This window comes from Canis aureus, chromosome 9 (genome assembly GCF_053574225.1).
Source record: "Canis aureus isolate CA01 chromosome 9, VMU_Caureus_v.1.0, whole genome shotgun sequence".
NCBI lineage: Eukaryota > Metazoa > Chordata > Mammalia > Carnivora > Canidae > Canis > Canis aureus.
This window is the reverse complement of record NC_135619.1, coordinates 56,746,684-56,768,149: the sequence shown is the minus strand read 5'-3', so window position 1 is coordinate 56,768,149 and position 21,466 is coordinate 56,746,684. Positions and strand designations below refer to the sequence as shown.

The window sequence follows — 21,466 nt, the reverse complement described above, 5'->3', positions numbered from 1 at the left end:
CATTTCAACAATCTTCACAGCATCTTCTCCAGGTATAGATTCCATCGAAAGAAACTACTCCTCATCCATAAGAAGCCACTCCTCATCCATTCAAGTTTTATCATGAGATTGCAGCAATTTAAACAAAATAATAATGAAAAAGTTTGAAATATTGTGAGAACTACCAAAATGTGACACAGAGACATGAAGTGAGCAAATGTTGTTGGAAAAATGGCACCAGTAGAGTTGCTTGATGCAGGGTTGCCACAAACCTTCAATTTCTTAAATGCAATATTTGTAATAAAGACTGTCAGAGATTCAGATTTTTTCTTTGGGACAGGGTTGCCAGATTTAGCAAATAAAAATACAAGATGCCCAGAAAAACAATGAATAATTTTTAGCATAAGTATTCCCCATTGTAAGTTTTGAAATATTTTTGTACTAAAGAGTTGTTTATCTGAAATTCAAATTTAATTGGATGGCCTGTATTTACTCTGACCATCCTATTTTAGAGGAAGAGCAGGTTATACAGATAAGATTACAGAGAATGAATGTGTAAATGAGTGAATAAAAAAGTTAATGCACATCTCTTCCAAAATAGTGAGGTGGGTTACACATGTGATTGCTTTAAGGAAAAAGTAATAGAGAGTGAGAGAAGAGAAGACTCAGGATATGATATGATGGCCCATTGACTTTCTTGATGGCAATGACAAGGCAGCTGATTTACAAATCCCATAGGGTATGGCCCAGACATGGCTTTTTCAGGCAGTGGCTGGACACTAAGCTTTCTAGGACATTGTTAAGTTTTAAATGGAGGGGTTTCATTAATCTCATATATATACAAAAACCCAATTAAGGTGCTACAGGAGCTCATCTGTGCCTTGGGGTTGAATGGCTATCGTGTAAGGCTGTTAATCACATGCTTCCTTGGTCACTGTTTGTCCCTCAACTCACAATGTCCATGGAATTCCTTTGGTCAGTGATAGCTAGAGTGGGCAAGAGCCACCTTGGAGAAACAACAGGAGAGAAGATCTTGAACAGCATGATTTTGTAAAAAGGCAACTAAGCTAAGCATAAGTGTGGCACTGGCTTGCATCTCTTTTTGTATTCTTTGGACCATGCAACTTGCAGATCACATTCTGTTCCCGGACTGCTGAAAATCAAGTGAAGATCAGTGAGCTCATCTCAGTTTTTCCTCTTCATCTCAGACTGCTGCAAGAGAAAATCGGCTTACTCTAATCATTAAAAATTATTATAAAACTAAATAATTGCTTGTCCAATTCTGTAGTGTTTTCATCTGATATTCAATACGCCCCCAAGGATAAGGAGAATGGTTGATAAGCATTGCAGTTTACCAGAAACACTGCAGAAGATTTCAAACTGGGAAAGCCAGCCAGAGTCCAGAGGGGAGAAGGAGGATGGAGAGAGGGTGCAGCCAGCTTGAACGGAGATGAACTGGCTCTTGGGGGAGATCCCAAGCTGTGTTCTCTAAAACCAGCAGGGTTGTTGGGCACTTTATCTTTTAGAGATAATTAGGTGTTCAAAAATGAAACTATCACGCCATGTTTAGCAGTTTGGAGGACTTCCTTATTATCATAGATTGTGATAATTCCATGAAGCTTTTTACCTTGGATTCAGATTGCTGATGATACTTTCCATTTGAAGCTAAGAGAATGAGATGGGGCCATATAGCCATAAAACCCTTAATATCCAGGAAGAAAGTGCTTCGATCATCCCTATTTATCATATAGTGTTACCTGGAAATGTCAGTCTATTTAAACTGGTTCATTCATCATGATCTAGGCTGATTGCCCTAGAATCTACATTCTATAAACTAGCTTGGGTAAATCAATCACAAATCTTGGTAGGGTCTCTGGGTAAGCTACACCAGACAATCGTTATTTTATAGGGTTGGGGTTCGTGATCATTTAAGAGAACTTAAGTCCTTTTGCAAGGACATGGTGAACATAAATGAAATTAATAGTCAGTATAAAGTCTTGGAGTCAGAGTTGAAAGGAGAAGCTTCTTGAAAGCCAGGATTTCTAAACACAAATACTGTGAAGGCTTATAGGAAAAGAACAAGCATTTCCTTTTAAAATAACATAGACACTGGTACATGTGCGTTCAATGCCTTTATACTGTTTGCGCTGTACATTTCACAGATGTACAGAAGAACAATGTGGTCTGAAAAATGAGGATGGTCAGAAATGAGTTGGGGAAGAATGTCATCTGATGAACTAAGTATGATGGATACAATATTATAGCCCACATGCTTCTTCATTGTACTCATTTTTGGCACATAGCAGCCATTCAATAAAAACCTGCTAGATGAAAAAAATGAAAGTCCAGTTGTTGGGTAACTGTTAGCTAGAGGCACCCTCTATATTATGTTTAGGTGAAGAAGTGACCTGTGTCAGAGGGAGGAGTATGACACGGTGGGTTGTAGTTGCTGCTGAGCTTTGCTCTCTCAGGAATTTTGCGATACATTTCAGCTCCAAGATGGAATTTCAGCCTGAATTTCCATAATCCCTTTTGGGTAAACCTGGGCTGGCACCTGTTTACATTGTGAGACTCCGGGGAACACTTCTGTAAGAAACAGTGTTCCCCCTCATAGTATTGATTATTTGGAAGAATTAAAGGGAACCTGTGCCCAGCCCTCTGCTCCATGGAAACCTTTTCGATAGCAGAAGTCAGGAGACCTGTAAACATTAACAGGTAGGAAAATGCTCAAGGTTTCAACAGAGGTAAAAGGAGGTAAAAGCCAGCTTTGGAGCATATCTGACAAGCTGTTCAAATACTCTACGAGAAGTAATAGCCTGCTTCATCCCTTAATCTTCTCTATCATCATCTTGTCCCAGTGCTTCAAGCTTTGGTGTTTTGCTTCTAATCAGCTAATGTGTGATGCTAATTAGCACACATAACTTTTGTTGACTTCTTGGTTCATAGTGATTAGTGTTTCCGTGTGTTCTTAGCAGATCAAATGGTATTTTTTTTCCTGCCCAAATGTTTACTGTCAGATAGTAGCTAGTTACTAGAGTTTGACAATAGAAAATACAATACAGGGAATCAGACATTCTGAGATAAGCAACATATCCCCATGCCAGATCGTGTGGAAAGAGGATGGAAAAGAGGTTCCAAGGAATGAATTTGTGACTTTGCTTATGACTGGGAGCAGTTCAACTTCTGCTGAGCAAGAAATGCTTGTATTTTTGTTAATTTCACATCTGAGTGATGACAGTGTGCTTGGTTCCACATGAAATCACAGGGCCATGTGCTTTTACACATCTGCCATAATGTTCATGAACTTGTGACTAATTACCCAACTGCTGCTGAGGCATCAGTGCTTATTCTCAGTGTGGAACTTGACCAAGTTGGCTGCAAGTTTACACTTTAGTTACATTTTAAAAAAAAGTCTAAATGAGGCTAAATTTGATAATTTTAGTAAATTGACATGAGGTGAATGATGGGGAATCATTACTCCAAAATCATTACTTTTGGAAGATGACACATTATTTAAATTAGAACCTAAAGATATTTGAACAAACTTTTGGAGAATTTACCAAGTTGCTCACATGCTATGTGTAATCTTTGAACACAAATAGGATCCTTATAGGATACTGATGTGCTCACGTTAGTTTAAGATCACAATTAGCATTGAGACCAGAGGCATCAGGCCTGTGTTAAAATCACAAAGTGACTACTACTTCATTATGACTGTGGAAACTTGACCATTGTTTTCTCCATCTGCTACTCAACCCTTATCTTCCTGTAGTCCCAAACCTCCTTAGCACCATCACCACTTTGATTTTACCTTGGATTTACACAATACTTTTTACTGAAATGCTTAACTCTAAGAAAAAATAAGTTTCCATCAACCAGGAATCAAACTGAGGGCAGAATGAAAGAACATTGTTTTAGGACCGAGTTTCAAGTTTGAATTCAAAATACTAATTGGAAAAAAAGATCTTTGTTTTCTATTATGATTGGATCTGAACTTTCAAACCCTGAAATATTTTTTTTTTCCAGATACTTATCTTTAGCCCATACTTGCCTTTGATCTTTATCAGGAATTGGGAGAAATACACTACATATTTTATCATACAATGGTCATCCTCACTGAATACCCCCATCTAGACCAGAAGTCCACAAACTATGACCATCTGGTCAAATTCTGTCTCCCACCTGCTTTTGTAAATAAAGTTTTGTTGAAATACAGTCACAGTCATTTATTTAAACATTGTCTGTGGCTGCTGCCGCATTATAACGGCAGAGTTGTGTAGGCACGACAGAGATCTTATGGCCCACAAAGCCTAAAATATTCATCTTTCCAAAAATGTTTGCTGATCTCTGATATAGACTTCTAAAAATTCTAAAAATCAAGAAACAAATGATTCTCACGTAAATATTTCCTACATTAGTTAAATCCTTCTAAAACTTTAATATTCCACATAAAAATGTCAAGAAAGTATAGTGAAAATGGTGCAATGATTTCCTATCTTTAAAGGGATAGTTACAGTAACTACGAAAGGCTGTAATTCAGGGAACCAGTGAATTAAAATCCACTGTCTCCAATAGAATAATTCTCCGCCATTAGCCAAGCCTCTCATGGGGCCCATGAGAAGGTCAGAGGAGAAAAATGGTGAGAAGGTAGAGAGAGTCTTCATACATAACCTCTTCATGGGTTTAATTTCAGAAGATCGCTGGAAGATCTGAAACACTACCGGCTCTTAGATTCTCCACAGGCTGCCTTGAACATAAACCTCATTAAACTTAATCTGTCACCCAACAAGGTGGCATGTCAAAAGATTCTTTCTTGAGTAGCATATCCTGCAAAGTGTTCCGTGGCACACCAATCCAGAGAGATGCTCCTGCAACCAAGAGCTCCCTGGGAAGCTCTGCATATTGTATCCCCGTCTTGGACACTAGTAATTCAGATTGTCCTATTAAAAAGACCCAATAAGTCCACTTTTATACTTTGTTGAACTTTATAAGGCTATGGATAGCTTTCTAAAAATAACATACATTAATTTACCATGGAAAGAGAATTCAAGTAACATAATTTGGAAAATGCCATAAGACTTGGGGAGAATCAAAAATAGAAGTTATTAAAAATAAAGAAAAAATAAAATAGAAGTTATTGTTCTCTTGTTAGTGTTTCCATCTTTTCATTAGAAAGTGTCTCTAAACTCCTTTGACATTCTACAGCTGATTTTATGACCGGAGCCATAAAATAATATGTTGCTAGACTTACACTGAGAAACACAGAGCACAATAGTCTCCTGAATACAGAAGATTTACTTTAAAAATCTCTTGAAGTTTTTGTGGAGTCCTTTAAACATAACAAAAGGCCAATTTATGACTAAGCATGAGATGTTTTGAAGTAAAATAGTCAATGTACATAGCCTAACTTTAACCCCAGTTCTTTGAATTCAATAAAATTTTTACACCAGCCCTTTCATTAAGGTGTCTCCTACTCAGACCTCATTTGAAAGTTCGCTAAGTTGGTGACCTTGCTGCATTGATAATGTCAGGTTCTTATTGATGAATGACACTGTTGCTTGGTGTGAGTCTTTCTGAAATTTCTACTGGTTATACCTTGAGTTTTGAGTGGACTCTTTTCTCTCAAGAGTGGACTCGTCTCAGCTATATGATATCTTAGCTTCTGTATTTCATGCCTGTAACAGACTGAGCTAAGAAGTGTTCTTAGTTTAGTGTTCTTGGCCCATTCTCTTGAGCTAAGTAACAAGAAGTAGTAGGCAGAGGAGTTGGATGTCCAAGCCTAGGTGGTGGCTGCTAAGTCAACAATGACGAATCCCAGCAGGGTTCAGTGAAGAGTCTCGGAACCGGGGAATCCGGGTCCTGGTTTTGGCTTGGCCACTAGCTAGTTCTATCAAATTAAAAAACCCATGTTAAGGAAAAGTTTAAAAAGCCATGTGTTCACTCTTGGCTTCATTCCCTTTGTGTGCAAAATGTGACTATTGTACAAGAAGAACGATAACATAATCCACAGCAGTGGTTCTTAACTTTCTGTTTTGTTCATGTTTTGTTTTTATTAGTTTCAGAGGTAGAATTTAGTGATTCATCAGTTGCATATAACATCCAGTGCTCATTACGTCACGTACTCTCCTTACTGCTTATCACCCAGTTATCCCATCCCCCCACCTATCTCCCTTCCAGCAACTCTCAGTTTGTTTCCTAGAGTTCAACATCTCTGATGTTTGCCTTCCTCCCAATTTTTATCTTAGTTTTTTTTCCCTTCCCCTATGATCATCTGATTTGCTTCTTAAGTTCCACAGATTAGTGAAATCATACGGTATTTCTCTTTCTCTGACTGGCTTACCCTCCAGTTCCATCCAGATTATTGCAAATGTCAAGATTTCATTCTTTGTGATGGCTGAGTAATATTCCATTTTATATATCTGCCACATCTTCTTTATCCAATCATCTGTTGATGGACATCTAGACTCTTTCCATAGTTTGGCTATTGGAGACATTGCTGCTATAAACATGGGGGTGCAGGTGCCTCTTTGAATTACTATGTTTGTATCTTTGGATAAATAGGTGGTAGTGGAATTGCTGAGTCATAGGGGATGGTTGGTTCTTGACTTTTACTTTACATTGGCTGCACCTAGGGAGATTTTTTAAATCCTCATGCCTTGGCTACACCCAAACCAATCATACCAGAATGTTTGGTGGTAAAATCTGGACATCAGTGCTCTCAAATCTGCCAGGTAATTTCAATATTCAGCCAGTAGTAAGAACTATGCTATTTAGACCTTAAAGGCTGAATTTTGTACCCCATATTGCTGTTCTTTAAAAAATGATAACTGAGAGTGATTGAAGGTAAGACCTTCCAAAGACAGGAAGGATAAAGAGGCAAATAGCAGGATAAAGAGGCAAATAATTTAAAACCTAGCTCCTAATCATGGGCTTTAACATCTTTTGCTTGTGAATAATAAAACTTTTACTAATAAATGACCCTATATCCAAGGTTTGTTTCTGGTTCTTTATCTGATCCAGCATTTTGGAAAGACAGTTGTGGTTCAGGAAAGAGTCAGCTGGACACATTGAATTCAGGAGCCTTATTATCAGATCTGGTCTCCCTGGTTGAAGGTTTCTTCACCCTCCCTACCCCTGCCCTTGCTAGTGTGGTTCTCTGTTGCCTTAATGCTAACATCTTGATGCACCTGCTATCTAGAATGGTGTGATAGTTTTCTGAAATCTTTATACCATCACTATCTGCCAATTGTATTTTAAGAAGTTCCAATTCTCCACTTTCTTCACAGAAGATCTGAACTTGGATGATTATTACCCTTAAGGCCATGGCTTTCTAGGGATAGTTGAATCAAAGAGGAAAATATTTGGTTAGATTCATGTAGTATTAAGGTTGAATGCTTAGTAATTTTTTAAAATGCAATAAATCTAGGGGAAATCATGCTTATATCTCCAACTAAGGAGGTCAGTATTATTGGATATTTAGTGTTTAGTCACTTTCAATCTCAAATACACATTTTGGATTTGGTTCATTTCTCCCTAGTGTACTTTGGCCCTAATATTGCTGCCCTCAAGATGACACCACTAGAATGAATGCTCAGTGTAGGCAGGGAGCACGTTGATCTTGTTCATCTTTGCATCACCAGTAAATAGCACAGTACTTGGCTCATTGTAGATGTTCAACAAAAATATTGAAAAATGGATAAAGGGTTATATGATATTTGCATGATAAAGTTAAGATGGAAGTAATGTCTTTCCAATACTATAAATAAAACTGATGTATAAGTATTCATGTTATCACTCTATTGAGTCTTTTCAGACTTCCTCGGTAATTGTGCATTTTAAAAAATGACTAATAACCTGACTGAGATAATTTAGAGAAAGTATTCTTAATATCTATTTAATAAAGACTATGATGAAAACCAAAAGCCTGGCAAAAAGTGAGAATACACTTCAAACAAACTCAGAAAGCCATGCTGAGGTATAATGATTTCCAAACTTATTAGCATTTATTCTTTAAAAGGGGAATTTTATCAGAACCCACCACCTAACTCCCAAATCAGAACAAGACTGCTTTGGGGTGCTTGGGTGGCTCAGTCAGTTAAAGATCACCTTCAGCTCAGCTCAGGTCATGAGCTTGGTGGGGGGGATTCTGGGATTGAGCCCCCGCTTAGGGCTCCCTGCTCAGACAGGAGCTTGCTTCTCCCTCTTCCTCTATGTGCACTCTCCCTTTCTCTCAATCAACCAACCAATGAATCAATCTTAAAAAAAAAAAAAAAGAACAAGACCACTTCATTTACATGTATTTTGTTTGTTTGCACCCAAGGTCACTGCATATGATTGTGTAGGATATTCACCTCACTCAGCTTAAGTGTGGTCCATGGAGCATCATCATCATCATCATCACCTGGGAGCTTGTTAGAAATGCAAAATTCTGGGCCACTTAAGATCTGTTTAATCAGATTCTGCATTTAAATAAGATCCCAGATGAATTATATGTTCAATAAAGTTTGAGAAGCACTGTACAACACAATGGATCCAGGACAATAAGCCTTCAGATTTGTGATGACCACTTCCAGAATATAAAATAACTATGTATGAAATATTTAAAGGGGGAAAAAAGGAATCACAAAAGAGTAAGCAATAAGACTGTCAAAAACGAGCATGCAAATGTTTTGAAAAAGCAAATAGCAATTCTGGAACTGAAAAAAAACACTCAGTGATGTTTTATAAGATAAACACGAAAATCTGTGGTTTGTTGTTCTAGTTGACTCTTACCATGGTGTTTTTTCTTCTCCTATGTGTGAAGTTTGACTGTGATTTTGATGGGTATAGATCTTTAAAAAAGCTGGGGGCCTTCATTGTTTTTTTTTCCCCTCTGCAAAGGTTTTCATTTATTTCTGCCAGGAATCAGAAGATACTGCAAGGGTGGTACCAGTCCAGCTCTTATCCAGGTTTGCTGGCTTAATCCAGGAGTTTCAGGTTTATATTACTTCCCTGTCTTCTCACTGCACTGCATACAGCCTTGCCTCTTGGCACCATTGATGTTGGTTGCTGCCCCTAACAAACTCAACCTTCTTTAAGCATCCAGCACTTTGGTTTCAGCTCCTGGTTTGCTAGTTTATTTCCCTTTCTTGATGCTATGACAGAATATAATTTTTTTAAATGTATGATCTAGTTGCTTTATAGTAGGAAGGCTCTACAAATTAATTAGTCCACCACAATATGGGAAGCAGACTCTACTAAAGTTGTTTTTTCACTTATTAGATATTAGGTTAAAACACAAATTAGTATGGCTGAACCAGTCCACAAGCTCTTAGACACAAAGCATGCCCTGGTGTAGATACTGGGGGCCACAAAGACCTGACAGGAAAGTACAGCAAACACAGAACCGTATATAAGTGACATTCTTTTTGCCAACAATTTAGGCATTATTTATTTTTTGGGGGGCAGGCAAAAGTTGGGTATGGCTTTTTAGCTATTTCTGAAGGAGTCAGATATAAACTAAATCTTTCTGAAAATGTGCCAGAAAAAACAAAAAAGAAAAACCTTTCTGAACAGCTTTGGACTTAATTAAAGACATGCTTTACTTCCTGTACCTATACAATGTACCCTCATGAACATTTACACACACACACACACACACACACACACACACACACTCACACACACTCCTACAAGGAAATTGAAGGTGACACCCTGGTTCTCCATTTTATCAAGGATAAAAGCTTTGGGATTTAGAATTGGAGTCATTGTAAGTGTTTGCTAAAGCTGGCTCTTGTCAAGTTCCTTAACATCATCCCCAAGTTTTGATCATACTCACTCTGGGGTTGAGGAATGCTCTGGACGAACCTTTCTCTAACAGAATTCTGACCCATTGGACGCTCCCCCATTGGATGGGGTTGGGAATGTGGAGGAAGATAGTGGTTTCCATGGCTACCCTTGACTTACACAGCATCCAGTTTTGTCCCATTGAAAGCATGTCCTTGGATTGAAGTAAAGCCATTGTTGTATAGTTTCCTACAATCAACAGAGAGAGGAGGAATCAGTGAAGTGAGGGTTGGGCTTCATTTCTGCAGAATCAGAAATGTGCATGAAGGTTCTCAGGTCCCATAAGAAAACTTTACAGTATGTTTTGCTTCAGACATAGAATATTTCCCAGTTTGAATCCCCATTTTCCAGACAGCTCCTAGTAACTTCAAGCTGTTTCTCAGAAAAGCAATGACATGCCACTGGTAAGAATTTTTAAAAAATATTCTACCTATACCCAAAAAAGAAGAGTTTCAGGTAATAGTTAACCCAATGTCAATAATGGAGGAATAACTTCAGTTTCTTAAGACGAACATTTTCAAAGACACTGCTCATCTGAATACATACATTGGTTTTATATTTTTCTGCTTAAATTGTTGTTTCAGATTTGTATTTTATCCATATTTTTATACTCAGGGCTTATCATAGATTAAATGCTTGATGATTGTGGGCTGAATTGAGTTGAACTTCAAAGACAAATCTAAGAATGAGATAGACCATGTCCTTTTGTGGAAATTTTGATGTTTTAAATTGTTGCTATGTTCTGCAACTAGTTCATTAATGCAGTGGTTCCATGGGCTGGACTGAAGTGCCCTTTCCTCTGTCTCCTAGTCGGTCTACTAAGAGGTGAAGGGGACTTGCCAAAGAAAGACACACTGATATAGCACTGTTGGGGCTCAGGATTTGTGACCTCAAAAGTGATTCTCCCCACCCACCTAGAGGAGAAGGAGCTCTAGCCATGGAAGCTCTGTCTCCACAAGGATGCATGGGAGTTATTGGCATGTGATAAGAGAAGGCAGCCATGACCCCAGTCAAGTACAACTAGTAGCAATTGTAGGGGAACTCTGAAAATGATTCTGTCCACCACCTATCAACTCTGGTGACATATTAGGAAGCTTACAAGAGACTCTAAATTTGGAATTAGACATGGCTCTGTTGCTTCACAGTATATGGATCCTGAGAATTTCCTAACCTCTATTGTTCTTGGTTTTCTTATCTGTAAGGATTGATAATAATACCTAATCAAAAAGTTGCTGGGAGGATCAAATAGCTGTATATTTATGAGTGTGGGGCACTTACAAGAGGACCACATTAAAGGAATACCCTGAAAAATTGGATTTATCCTCCACTGTTGTAAAGAATTGGGAGTAATCTTTGTTGTTATTTTTGATTTGTTTTAAATAATAATCACACAACGAGTTTAATTCCAGCTACTAATATGTCCCAGGTTAGGACTGCAGGACACAGGGGAGCTAGGCACAGAGGCTGAAGAGAGTTCTGAGAGATAAGTTATTTTTTTTCTGAACTAGAGTTCTTTTATGTATGTGTGAGAATTATATACTTGGGATTCCTATTTTTCTAAACTTTGTTAAGAGTCCTAGACAATGAAAATATTATTTGTTGGAATTACTTTTCAGAGATTAAATAAAACTCTTTTTGGGAAAATTGGCCTTGGAAAGGGAAAATAAGGAAGGAAGAAAAAATAGTGAAGAAGAAGGAAAAAAAGGATTGCAAACTTTGATTGGAACTCTATCCTACCAGGAATGTGTATACAAATTTGCTGTTGGATGCATAGCCTCTCATGCAGTTTTTTTTTGAGCATGAACTTCAAAGAAGCAAGTACTTTCAGAAATGTAAAAATAATCATCTGAAAAGATAATGGGCAACCAATGCCATCCGCAACTCTCGATTTCAGAAAGCATAGGATTCCCTCATTCAGATGTTTTTTAAAAATGCCTAGTGTGCCTCGTGCTCGGTGGGACAAGTTGCTGCTTTCACTTGAGAGGGCTGCTGAGGATATGGGTTTTTTAAAAAAAAATGCTGAAATGTGAAGGTAACCTTTGGTAAAAAATTGAGAAAGGAGTTGACACACAATAAATGGTTAAGTGGCACAATGGAAACCTTTACAAAGGAGGCAAATAGCCTTCAGGTTTGGGACTGAGCACACTAAGACTCCAGGTTTTTGGGGTGTTGTCAAATGAAATGGTGGCCGAAAAAAATCTCTCATCTTTTCAAAAGACCTCTCCTCATGTTTCAAGGAGAGAGATGAACTGAAATGCTCCACTGCTGGTAGAGGCTCAGAGGTTGAGGCAGCTTCATTGGGCTTAGATTGATAGAATGGCTTGGAAGTAGCCCCACACTAAGAGTTGTGGGGATGCTTGGATCAATTTTCCTGGGGGATAATCCAATCAAGTTTGTATATGATAAAGAACCCCTGGACTGTAGTGTGACCAGATCAAGGGAACTGGGTAACAATCAAGGCAAAGAAGCTACCAGGCCTGAGCTTGGGCTGCGATACTGAAGCTAGAGAGAAAGGATCCTTTGGACAACTCCAGTTTGTGGCTAATTTGGTGAGAGAGGGGAGTTCTCTATCAGTTTGGGGAATTAACTTATCTTTTATACCTCTACTAGACTTCTTTATTAGAACATTTTGTAATTTTCTCTGATAAACACCACCTTTTGAACATCTAAAGAGCGAGACCCACTCAAACTCTGAAAAATAATAATGTAGAGAAACACTCTTTTCTATTCAATATGACTTTGTAGGAACTTCATAATAGTTGTGATGACTGAGTTGAGTGTGAGTGCAAAGAGCATGCGAAGCTCTTGGTTGCACCACTTTCTTATTCAGTGACCTTGGATAAGTCACTTTAATGTGTTCTAACCCCCGGTTCTTCCCCTATACAATGGAGATATACTAGAATACTGTATTTTACAAGGTCTGCAGGTCAAATCTGGTCCACTACTTGTTTTTATAAATTAAATTCTATTGGAAAGACAGGCTCACTAGTATATGTACTGTGTATGGCTGCCCTTTCCCCACTATGGGAGAGGTAACCAGTTGCCACAAAGGCCATGTGGTCGGTAAGACCTAACAGTCTTCTCTAGATAAAGTGTGCCTACCCTACCACTTATATAAGGGAATACCTGTCTTATTACTTAAACCATTTTATCATTTATTTGAGTATCATACCATAAGGAAATGCTCTTATTTAGCTATGTGAAACCTTTAGTTAGATCATTAAGCACATGCTTGATGTTTCTTGGAGGGGCTGTAAGATATGACAATGGCCCAAATATCAATTCAGTTGTTAGCCGGAGTGGGAGTGGCAATACTCACAGTGTCAGGGTTTCATTGCACAGCCCCTGGAAAGCATTGGCAGGGATGGAAGCCATGTAAGGGTTGTCTGTGATTTCACTACAAGAGAGGGACAAAAACACTTGGTGAAAAAAATGCTTTCCTTTTGGTGCTGGGCTGACTCTTGCTCCACCTATGCACTCAAATAAAGAACTTGATGCGATTTCATTTAATCTTGTTCATTTTTAAGTTTCGCTGACCCTTCTTAGCTGCTGGTGGCTCAGAGGGTTCAGTGAGCTAGTGAGAGCTGTCCCAGAGGGACACGCACTCACAGCTCCACAAACGTGCAGTAAGTAATTGGGCTTTTGATATGGGCTGAAGTCCCTAACTAAATCCTCTTTGCAAGGGGAGAAGATGGGCCTTGAAGACTTCTTGTAAGTCTGTGACAGATACTTTGTCCTTAGCAACTAGGATTTTCTAAGTGTTTGAAACCTCTAAAAAGGGTTGGTAGAGTGGGATCAGTGGATTTCTTTCTACGAGTGTTACTGAAGTGTCCTCTACTTGCAAAACACTGCCAGGCAGATGCTCCTGGAAAACATTTCTGTGCCAATCTAGTTGCTAGAAATCTGCCTTCTGCAGCAAAGAAGCATGGTCAATTTTTTTTCTGGCAAAATTCTGAGAGTTCAGATCCTATCACTCCACATTTTTGTTGACTTTGTAGTGCAGACTTAAAGACTTAACTATGTATAAGTCCTTTTATCTTTATACAATTAGGTAAGACACTTGACTGTGCCACAGGTTTTGGAAAAGGGCACATGGCCACCAATCAGAAGCCACAGGAAGTAGTTTGAACACCACTAGTCACTGCTCCATGAGACTCTGCTCACAAAATCACTTTAATTTCCTATTCCTCCATTTCTTCATTTGTAGAATGGAAAAAACTTATAACTTCCTTTTATGCCTTAAAAGTGGCTGAAGAGTAGCAAACATGATAATGCTATGGGAAAGTGTTTGAAAAGCTATTAAACCTTATGTGGAAAATAAAGTATCATCATTATCATCAAATTTTCCTTCTATTCAATCACTCCCATTAGCAAACAAACATGCCATAATTTGTCCCATCAGACAACAACAACAACAAACAAGAAACCTTTGCTCCTGATCTAGTATCCTGAACTACTGAGATATTGTCTGCTCTATTTAAATAGTAAAACCTTTTAAAAGAGTTTGTAATGGTCACTCTCTCGAGGTCTTCCCTTCTGATTCTTCTTGAGCCAACTCCAACCAGACCTCACCCTAGAGCTCCATTGGAACTGCTCTTGTCAGAAACACCAGAGCTCCATATTACTAATGGTCATTTCCCAGTCTCTGCCTTACTTCATCCACCAGTGAATTTGTCACAGCTGATCACTGCTTCCCCTAGAGACAGTTGCTTCACTTGGTTTCAACCAACCCCCATGGCTGCACCCTTCTTCTTGTCAGTGACAAAATACTGCCAAATATTGCATGTGCGCATACTTACAGTATAAAGAATACATCAGTGGAATAAACTTTGGTCACATCAGGGAATACTCCAAGTCCAGTGTTGAAAATGCCACTAAAATGCATGAAAAAGAAGAGAGAACAGAAATAAGGTAAGAAAATCAACACATAGGAAGTAAAATAAGTTAATAGCTGAAAGCATTTGTTCTGAAGTCACCCTAGAGTCAAATCCTAACTCCTTCATTTGAGTGACCATGGGCAAGTTCCAACCCTTGGATGAAATGTTACTCCCTGAAGATACAACAATCTGATTCCATCCACCAGTGTCAATACATTTTTTTCTCTTTAGAAAAAAATGAGGATTGTTTCAACCAAGCAGGCATCCTATAAATAGGAATTCAGGTTTCTTTCCATGTGTGCATGTGTGTGTGTGTGGTATTTCCCTGTTTTAACTGGAGGGCATTCCAGGCTGCAGTGGAATAAAGAGAGGATAGGCCAGAAAGACAATATAATACCCAACTCCAAGCCAGGCTTCCTCTTTCAAACTTCACATTATATTGTGTTCATTATTTTGCCAAGAATTATTTTCCCATGGCAGTCACCTGGGAGTAGGATGGCAGCAGTGCCATTTAGGAAATAAGTCTAGACAAGGAATAAAATCAATCAAAGACAATGTATTCACTTTCCAAAGTTTGTGTCATCAGGGCAAAAATGTCAAGACTAAAAGTACATAAAACAGTATGAATACAGCGACTCTCAGGCTCCTGGTTAATTTAACATTTGTTGCAGCTACTAGAACATAGGTAGTGGAAGTGGAGATGCTTTTTTTTTTTTTTTTAGAGGCATGGCATGGCATGGCATAGGGTGAGATTTAGCCAATAGCAGTAAAGCTTTAAAGAAAGTCTCCCAGCTAGTTCCATTGATAGACCTTCTTAGGCAAATTCTGACCTGACTCCTTTTAGTGGGGGAAGGTATACGATTTAAAGAGAAAACAGGAGCCAGAGATCTGTCACAAAAAGCAAATGGGATATTCCAGATAGCAAAGGAAAGAGTTGAGATTCCATGAAGAGTATCTGAAGAACAGTAAACAGTGAACAAACTAGTCAACTGTAAGAGAGGTTCATGTGGAAATGTGTGTATGTGCCCAGGGTAGAAGCCTTGGGGTTAAGTGGGGACCATATACTGGGGCTGAAAATGCCAGATTAGGGACCAGGACCTCTCTTTTCTTCAAAACCCCAAAAAAGTCCATCTCCTTTCTGATGTGTGTACTCTAATTAACTCTACCTCAAATAAGGTATGTACCTCTTATTTATCACTTACCATTATTCTCCAGTAGAAAAGGAAATTTTTGATTTTATATACAGTATCTTCTGAACTAGATTTTAAGCTTCTTGAAGGTAAGAACAATGTTTTATTATCTTACAGGTTCCCTACAGAGCCCTGCAGATATTAAAGGAACATCATATCAACTAATTATTGATTGATTGAAACTCAAAGTCCACACAAGAGTGATTGCCTTGTCTCATAAGTTTTTTTTATTTCCTAGATACCCCTCCAGCCACATTTCCCATCATTATCCTCTTCTATGCTCCCTGCATCTCCCACTCCCACTTCCTCAATACTGGACTATTTTTAGGGCTCCAAATGAGCTTTATGGTTCTACACCTTTGTGTCTTTATTTTGCTATTCCATACACCTGTATTTTTCTTCTCCCCTGCCCCTGTCTTTCCCTGGATAACTTCTATTCATCCTTAAAGACTTAATTCATAAGATATATATGGATATACACTTTTATTTAAAAGCCCTAGATGGAAACAAATATCTTAATAATGATTATTTCTGGGTATTGGGATTAAGGTTGATTTAAATTTTTTCCTCTCATAATGTTTTTGTGTTCTAATCTTTTACAATGCATGTGAGCAAGAAAGAAGGGAAGAAGGGACAGATTCTTCCAGTTGGTGTCTAGAGGACCTAAGGCCATACATACACATTCATTGGACACATTTTTACTGAGCACCTACTCTGTGCCAGGCAGTAAAGGCACAATAGAAAGCAAAAGTGCTGTGGTCTCTGCTCTCAGGGAGTTTGTAGTTAGCTCTTAAGGTGCCCAAAGCAAAACAATAATAGTGTTGTCCCTTCAATTTTTGTCCCTCAAACCTCCAAGAATTTGAATTTTGCCCTTTGTGGCCTTTTTTCTGTGTAATGGTCACTTTAATATTGCTGTGATACCTATTTCCTAATTAAATTGAGCAATGGAGCTTCAAGAGTTTTTTGTTTTATTTTGTTCTGTTACATTCCATTTAAAGACTGTACGTATCATGGTATTTTCTCCCTTGTTTCCCTTGGATCAAGCCTTTGGTCCTAGCATTATGTGCTGACTTTTAAATACGTTTTACAAATATGGATCATTTCACTCTATACCTTGTCTGATGGGTAAGTGTGGGGAGTAAGTCACAGGATAAATCACATCCTATACCATATACCACTAAAATGATCCTGGCCCACATCATCCTAGGGTGACTCCTGGCAAGCAACAGCATTATAATTCTCTTAAAAAAAACCAAACAACCCAACAAGGTAGGATGGGATAGGATACTTACAGGAACTTCAGGAGTGGGAGCTCTTTTAGGGCGTCAGGGTCTATGGATGTTAAGCTTCTGGTATTCCGAATCTCTCTGTAAGAGTTACAGGAAACACCATACACCATGGATGTATTCACCATAATACATCCATTTCTGTTCTTCTCAAAGTAAAAATATGAATCAGGTTTAACAAATGTTCATGAGAAGAAGTCACATTTATGTGGTGCCCTAGGGAGTGTTTCTACTGGGAATCAGTCCCATCAGCAAGCTCTTCCTGGCTCCTTCCAGGGACACATTGGCTAATCAGCTCTCCCCATCACTGACCTAGTTCCAGTCCATTTGAGTTATGGGTGATCTTTCTCTTAATTGTAGTCTCACAACCTTCCCTCCGACCAACTTTTTATATTTAAACAGAAAAAAAAAACCCTCCAATGGTTTGTTAAGAACAAATATCTTTATTATTAATAGGATGGATCCTCCCCTGGAGTGGGAAGCTGAGCAGACTAAATGATGGATGATAGCAAGGCAGTAGAGTGGTAAGCTTCCTCTGTCGCTTGCTATTTTGGAGGTAGTGGATGTAGTGAGTCTTAACAGTTCACTTGAGTTTATTTTCTATACCAGTAACTTAAGACTTTAGCACATGTGATGTGACATCATGTATGTCTGCAACTTACATACCTAGATTTATATACATCCCAATCAAAATGCATAGTTAGCATTAGTGAAGTTCATGACTGTTAGAAATAGGTTCTTATTGGTAAAATTGAATGTATTCAACACTATGTAGATTGGTTGAAAGAATTTAAAGGCACTCCCTATGCTTATATAAGGAGGACAGAAGAACCCAGTAAGACTTGGATCCTTTCCCCTTATGGATGGCACCTAAGGCTAAAGGAATCTGCATCTACTCACTGATAGTAACAACTAAAAGGCTTAGGATCTGGCTGGAGGTTTTTTTTTAAACAGATTTATTTATTTGAGAGAGAGAGAGAGAGAGAGAGAGAGATGGAGAGTGCGCACGAACAGGGGGAGTAGCAGAGGGAGAGGGAGAAGCAGATTTCCCTCTAAGCAGGGAGCCTCAGGCTGGGCTCAATCCCAGGACCCTTGGATCATGACCTGAGCCAAAGGCAGATGCTTAAAACCAGCGAAGCCACCCAGACACCTCTGGCCCTGGACTTTTAAAAACGGTTTTACTGGAGGAGAACTTTCATAAAATTCATGTATTGCAGGTATAGAATTAGGTAATTTCTAGCAAATTTATAGAACTGTGCAGCCATCATCACAACCCAGTCTTAGAACATTTCTATCAAATGACAAAAGTAACCCATTTGCAGTTAATTCCCACCCCTCCCCCATGCCTAGGAACCATGGATCTGCTTTCTACCTCTGAATTTGCCCTATCTGGACATTTCATATAACTGAAACGGCATCTTCTTTATCTGACTTCTTTCACTTAGTGTGATGTCTGTGTAGTTCATACACCTTCATAGAATCCCTCAAAATCAAGATCGTACATGGAAAGAACCACTTTAAAGTAGATTTAAAATTCTGTCCTAAAATAAATAAATAAATAAATAAATAAATAAAATTCTGTCCTAGTTTGAAATGAAAAACCCTGTTTTTTGGGAGCTCTGTGTGTCCTGGGTAAACTGGGATTGTTGGCTACTTTATTGCACAATCCCATAGCTGTTCTGGCTTTGTCCTGCTAAGATACTTTTAGATGCTGCTGAGTTGAGGTCTTCTCTCTCTGCATGGTGAGCAATAATCTCATCACCAGAGCTATCCATGTGGGGAGAAGGGTTTGGGCTGCTGTCAATCAAATATAAACTAGTTAGGAGAGTTTGGAAACTGAGTGTGGTTTGTGGTCTGGCAAACTGCTCCATGAGAGACTATTGTTGAACGAGCCAGACTTGAGTGAGTGGCTCAAGAGACTGTCACAGTGAAAGGCAGCCAGCTGAAGCAGCTTTAGAGGTAGCGAAAGAGAGAAGTGAGCAACTGCTGTGGGTTCCAGCTAGTTCAACTAGGCTGCAACCTACGGGTGGCTCTCAGAGCAGAAAGAGGAGGCTGTGAGGAGAGGGGAGACGCAAAAGAGGTGGTTTCTTAGGGGAAATATAACATAGACAAGAGTTACCACAAGAAAATATCAAGGAAAAGAAGCTGCTTTCTGAGTTAAGAAGACAGTCAGCTGCTCATGCTCCCAAGTGACTTAAAAAAAAAAATCTGTGCTGAGATAAAGATAAATACTGATGACCTCACTTATATGTGGAATCTAAAAAAGCCAAACTCAGAGAAATAGAGAGTATTGTGATGGTTACCAGGGGCTGGAGGAGGGTGGTGGTGGTGGTGGATGGGAAGGTACCGATCAAAGGGTACATCTATTTATAAGATTTACAAATTCTGGGGATCTAATACACAGCATGGTGATTATAGCTACTAATATAATAATGATACTGTGTTACACACTTGAAAGTTGCTAAGAGAGATCTTCAGTGTCCTCACCACACACACACACACACAAAAAAGAAATGTAATTATGTGACAGGATGGAAGTGTTAGTTAATGTTACAGTGGTAATCATTTTGCAGTAATATAAGTGTATCAAATCAGCACATGTACACCTTAACTTTACCCAGTGTTATGTGTCAATTAGATCTTTTTTTTTTTTTTAATTTTTATTTACTTATGATAGTCACAGAGAGAGTGAGAGAGGCAGAGACACAGGCAGAGGAAGAAGCAGGCTCCATGCACCGGGAGCCCGATGTGGGATTCGATCCCGGGTCTCCAGGATCGCGCCCTGGGCCAAAGGCAGGCGCCAAACCGCTGCGCCACCCAGGGATCTTAAAACTAGAAAAATATAATCTCTGCCGAAGCACAGAAGGGCGGTGGGGGTGGGGTGGGGGGGTGAGGGGGAGGCATGAACTGCCAGCTTAGCTAAATGGAGACAGATGTCAGAAGTGAAGGCAGTTGGTATAACCTTTTCAAAGATGGGAAGCAATTGCAGCCCAAGAGTGCAGGAGGCTAGCTATGTTGCCAGGAAGCTAGGAACACCAGGAGAAAGAAAACACCTCTATAATTCCAGCACGGCAGGTTGGAATAAAGCCATCCCCCCAGAGTGAGTCTGGACAAGAGCTGAGGATGGCAGTGCCCCTGGATCAGCAGCCTGGGTGCCCGAGTGACTGCATGGAGAAGCACTGACCTGCGCACCTGTCACTCCACCAGTACTGTCCCATGAGCAAGAAATAACCTTCAGTTACCTTAGGGCTGTTACAGATTTTTATTTTTGTCTATTTCTTATGGTTGTTAAACTACCCAAACTAATACATAAACAACAATAAAGTTCTTAAAATATAGAGCACAGTGTGAGTTGTGGTCATCTCTGGGTTTGGGAGCTAGGAATATATAATTTTCATTTTTATTTTATATATATATTTTAAAAAGATATTTTATTTATTAGAAAGAGGAGTATGAGGGGAGGGGCAATAGAAGAGCGAGGGAGAGGGACAGAGAGAAGAGGGGGTCTGACTCCCTGCTGAGGTTGGAGCCTGAGATCCCTACTCTGAGGGGAAACCAAGAGTCAAAGGTCAGAGGCTCAACCAACTGACCAACCCAGGCACCCCTATTTTATCTTGTTGAAAATAAAAAAAAAAAAGAAATAAAAGGCATACAAAAATTCCTCAAAAAACCCCAAAGGAATATATATTCTATATAATAATATATATATAATTATAATAATGCAGCACCAGATAGTCTGCTTAAATCTTCAAATATGATCTTTTCTGGAGTAGAGAGACCTAGCTGTGTCAGAGAAATATTTGAGGATCTTCAAGCTTATTGATTAGAGAAGCCCAGCCTTGGAGATGAAAGGGTATAACCAGGGACTGGGTATACTTATCCCTCAGGATGGTTCTACCAGCAAGGAGGTAGGAGAACTGACTTAAGTGAAATGGGGAATAATCATCCTCATTTTGCAGACAAAACAACGAGGACACATTTAGCAAGGGTAAATGACTCATCTTCTATTACATAGAAGCAATCCTGGGCCTTAACCTAGGACTTCTAACTCCAAATGCTGTCTTTTTTATTATCTTTTTTTTTAAGTGGTGTTTAAAGGAGATCATCCACCAGAACTAAAGGGAAATTTAAATAGTCATTATTGGTTAATTTCCCTTCTTTGGATTTCAAATAAAATGAATATTTAAATGACAGGAGTAACAGTGACTCTAAGTGCAATGATTTCACAAACTAGCAGATCACTAATTTAGCACACATTACGTTCATTTAATCATATGACTAGATTCTGGTCTTTTTCTTCTTCTGAGAA

General features: G+C 38.9%; 1 protein-coding gene and 1 long non-coding RNA gene across 3 annotated transcripts in view; one reads left to right on the top strand and one right to left on the bottom strand.

The window, feature by feature from the left end:
- TSHR (thyroid stimulating hormone receptor) overlaps nucleotides 1–21,466 on the bottom strand; it is a 151,487-nt gene that overhangs the window by 29,764 nt on the left and 100,257 nt on the right. The window contains exons 4-7 of one of the 2 annotated variants that reach the window (XM_077910238.1): nucleotides 17,164–17,238; nucleotides 14,604–14,678; nucleotides 13,124–13,201; nucleotides 9,925–9,993 (exon numbers count right to left, since the gene is read on the bottom strand). In XM_077910238.1, the coding sequence (XP_077766364.1) occupies nucleotides 9,925–9,993; nucleotides 13,124–13,201; nucleotides 14,604–14,678; nucleotides 17,164–17,238 (297 nt within the window). The remainder of the gene's footprint in view (nucleotides 1–9,924; nucleotides 9,994–13,123; nucleotides 13,202–14,603; nucleotides 14,679–17,163; nucleotides 17,239–21,466) is intronic. The other variant, XM_077910239.1, reaches the window with a different exon arrangement.
- Nucleotides 9,886–20,450, top strand: LOC144320983 (uncharacterized). Its single transcript, XR_013386603.1, has 3 exons — nucleotides 9,886–10,208; nucleotides 17,614–17,681; nucleotides 20,225–20,450. It is a non-coding gene; the product is annotated as an uncharacterized LOC144320983 (long non-coding RNA).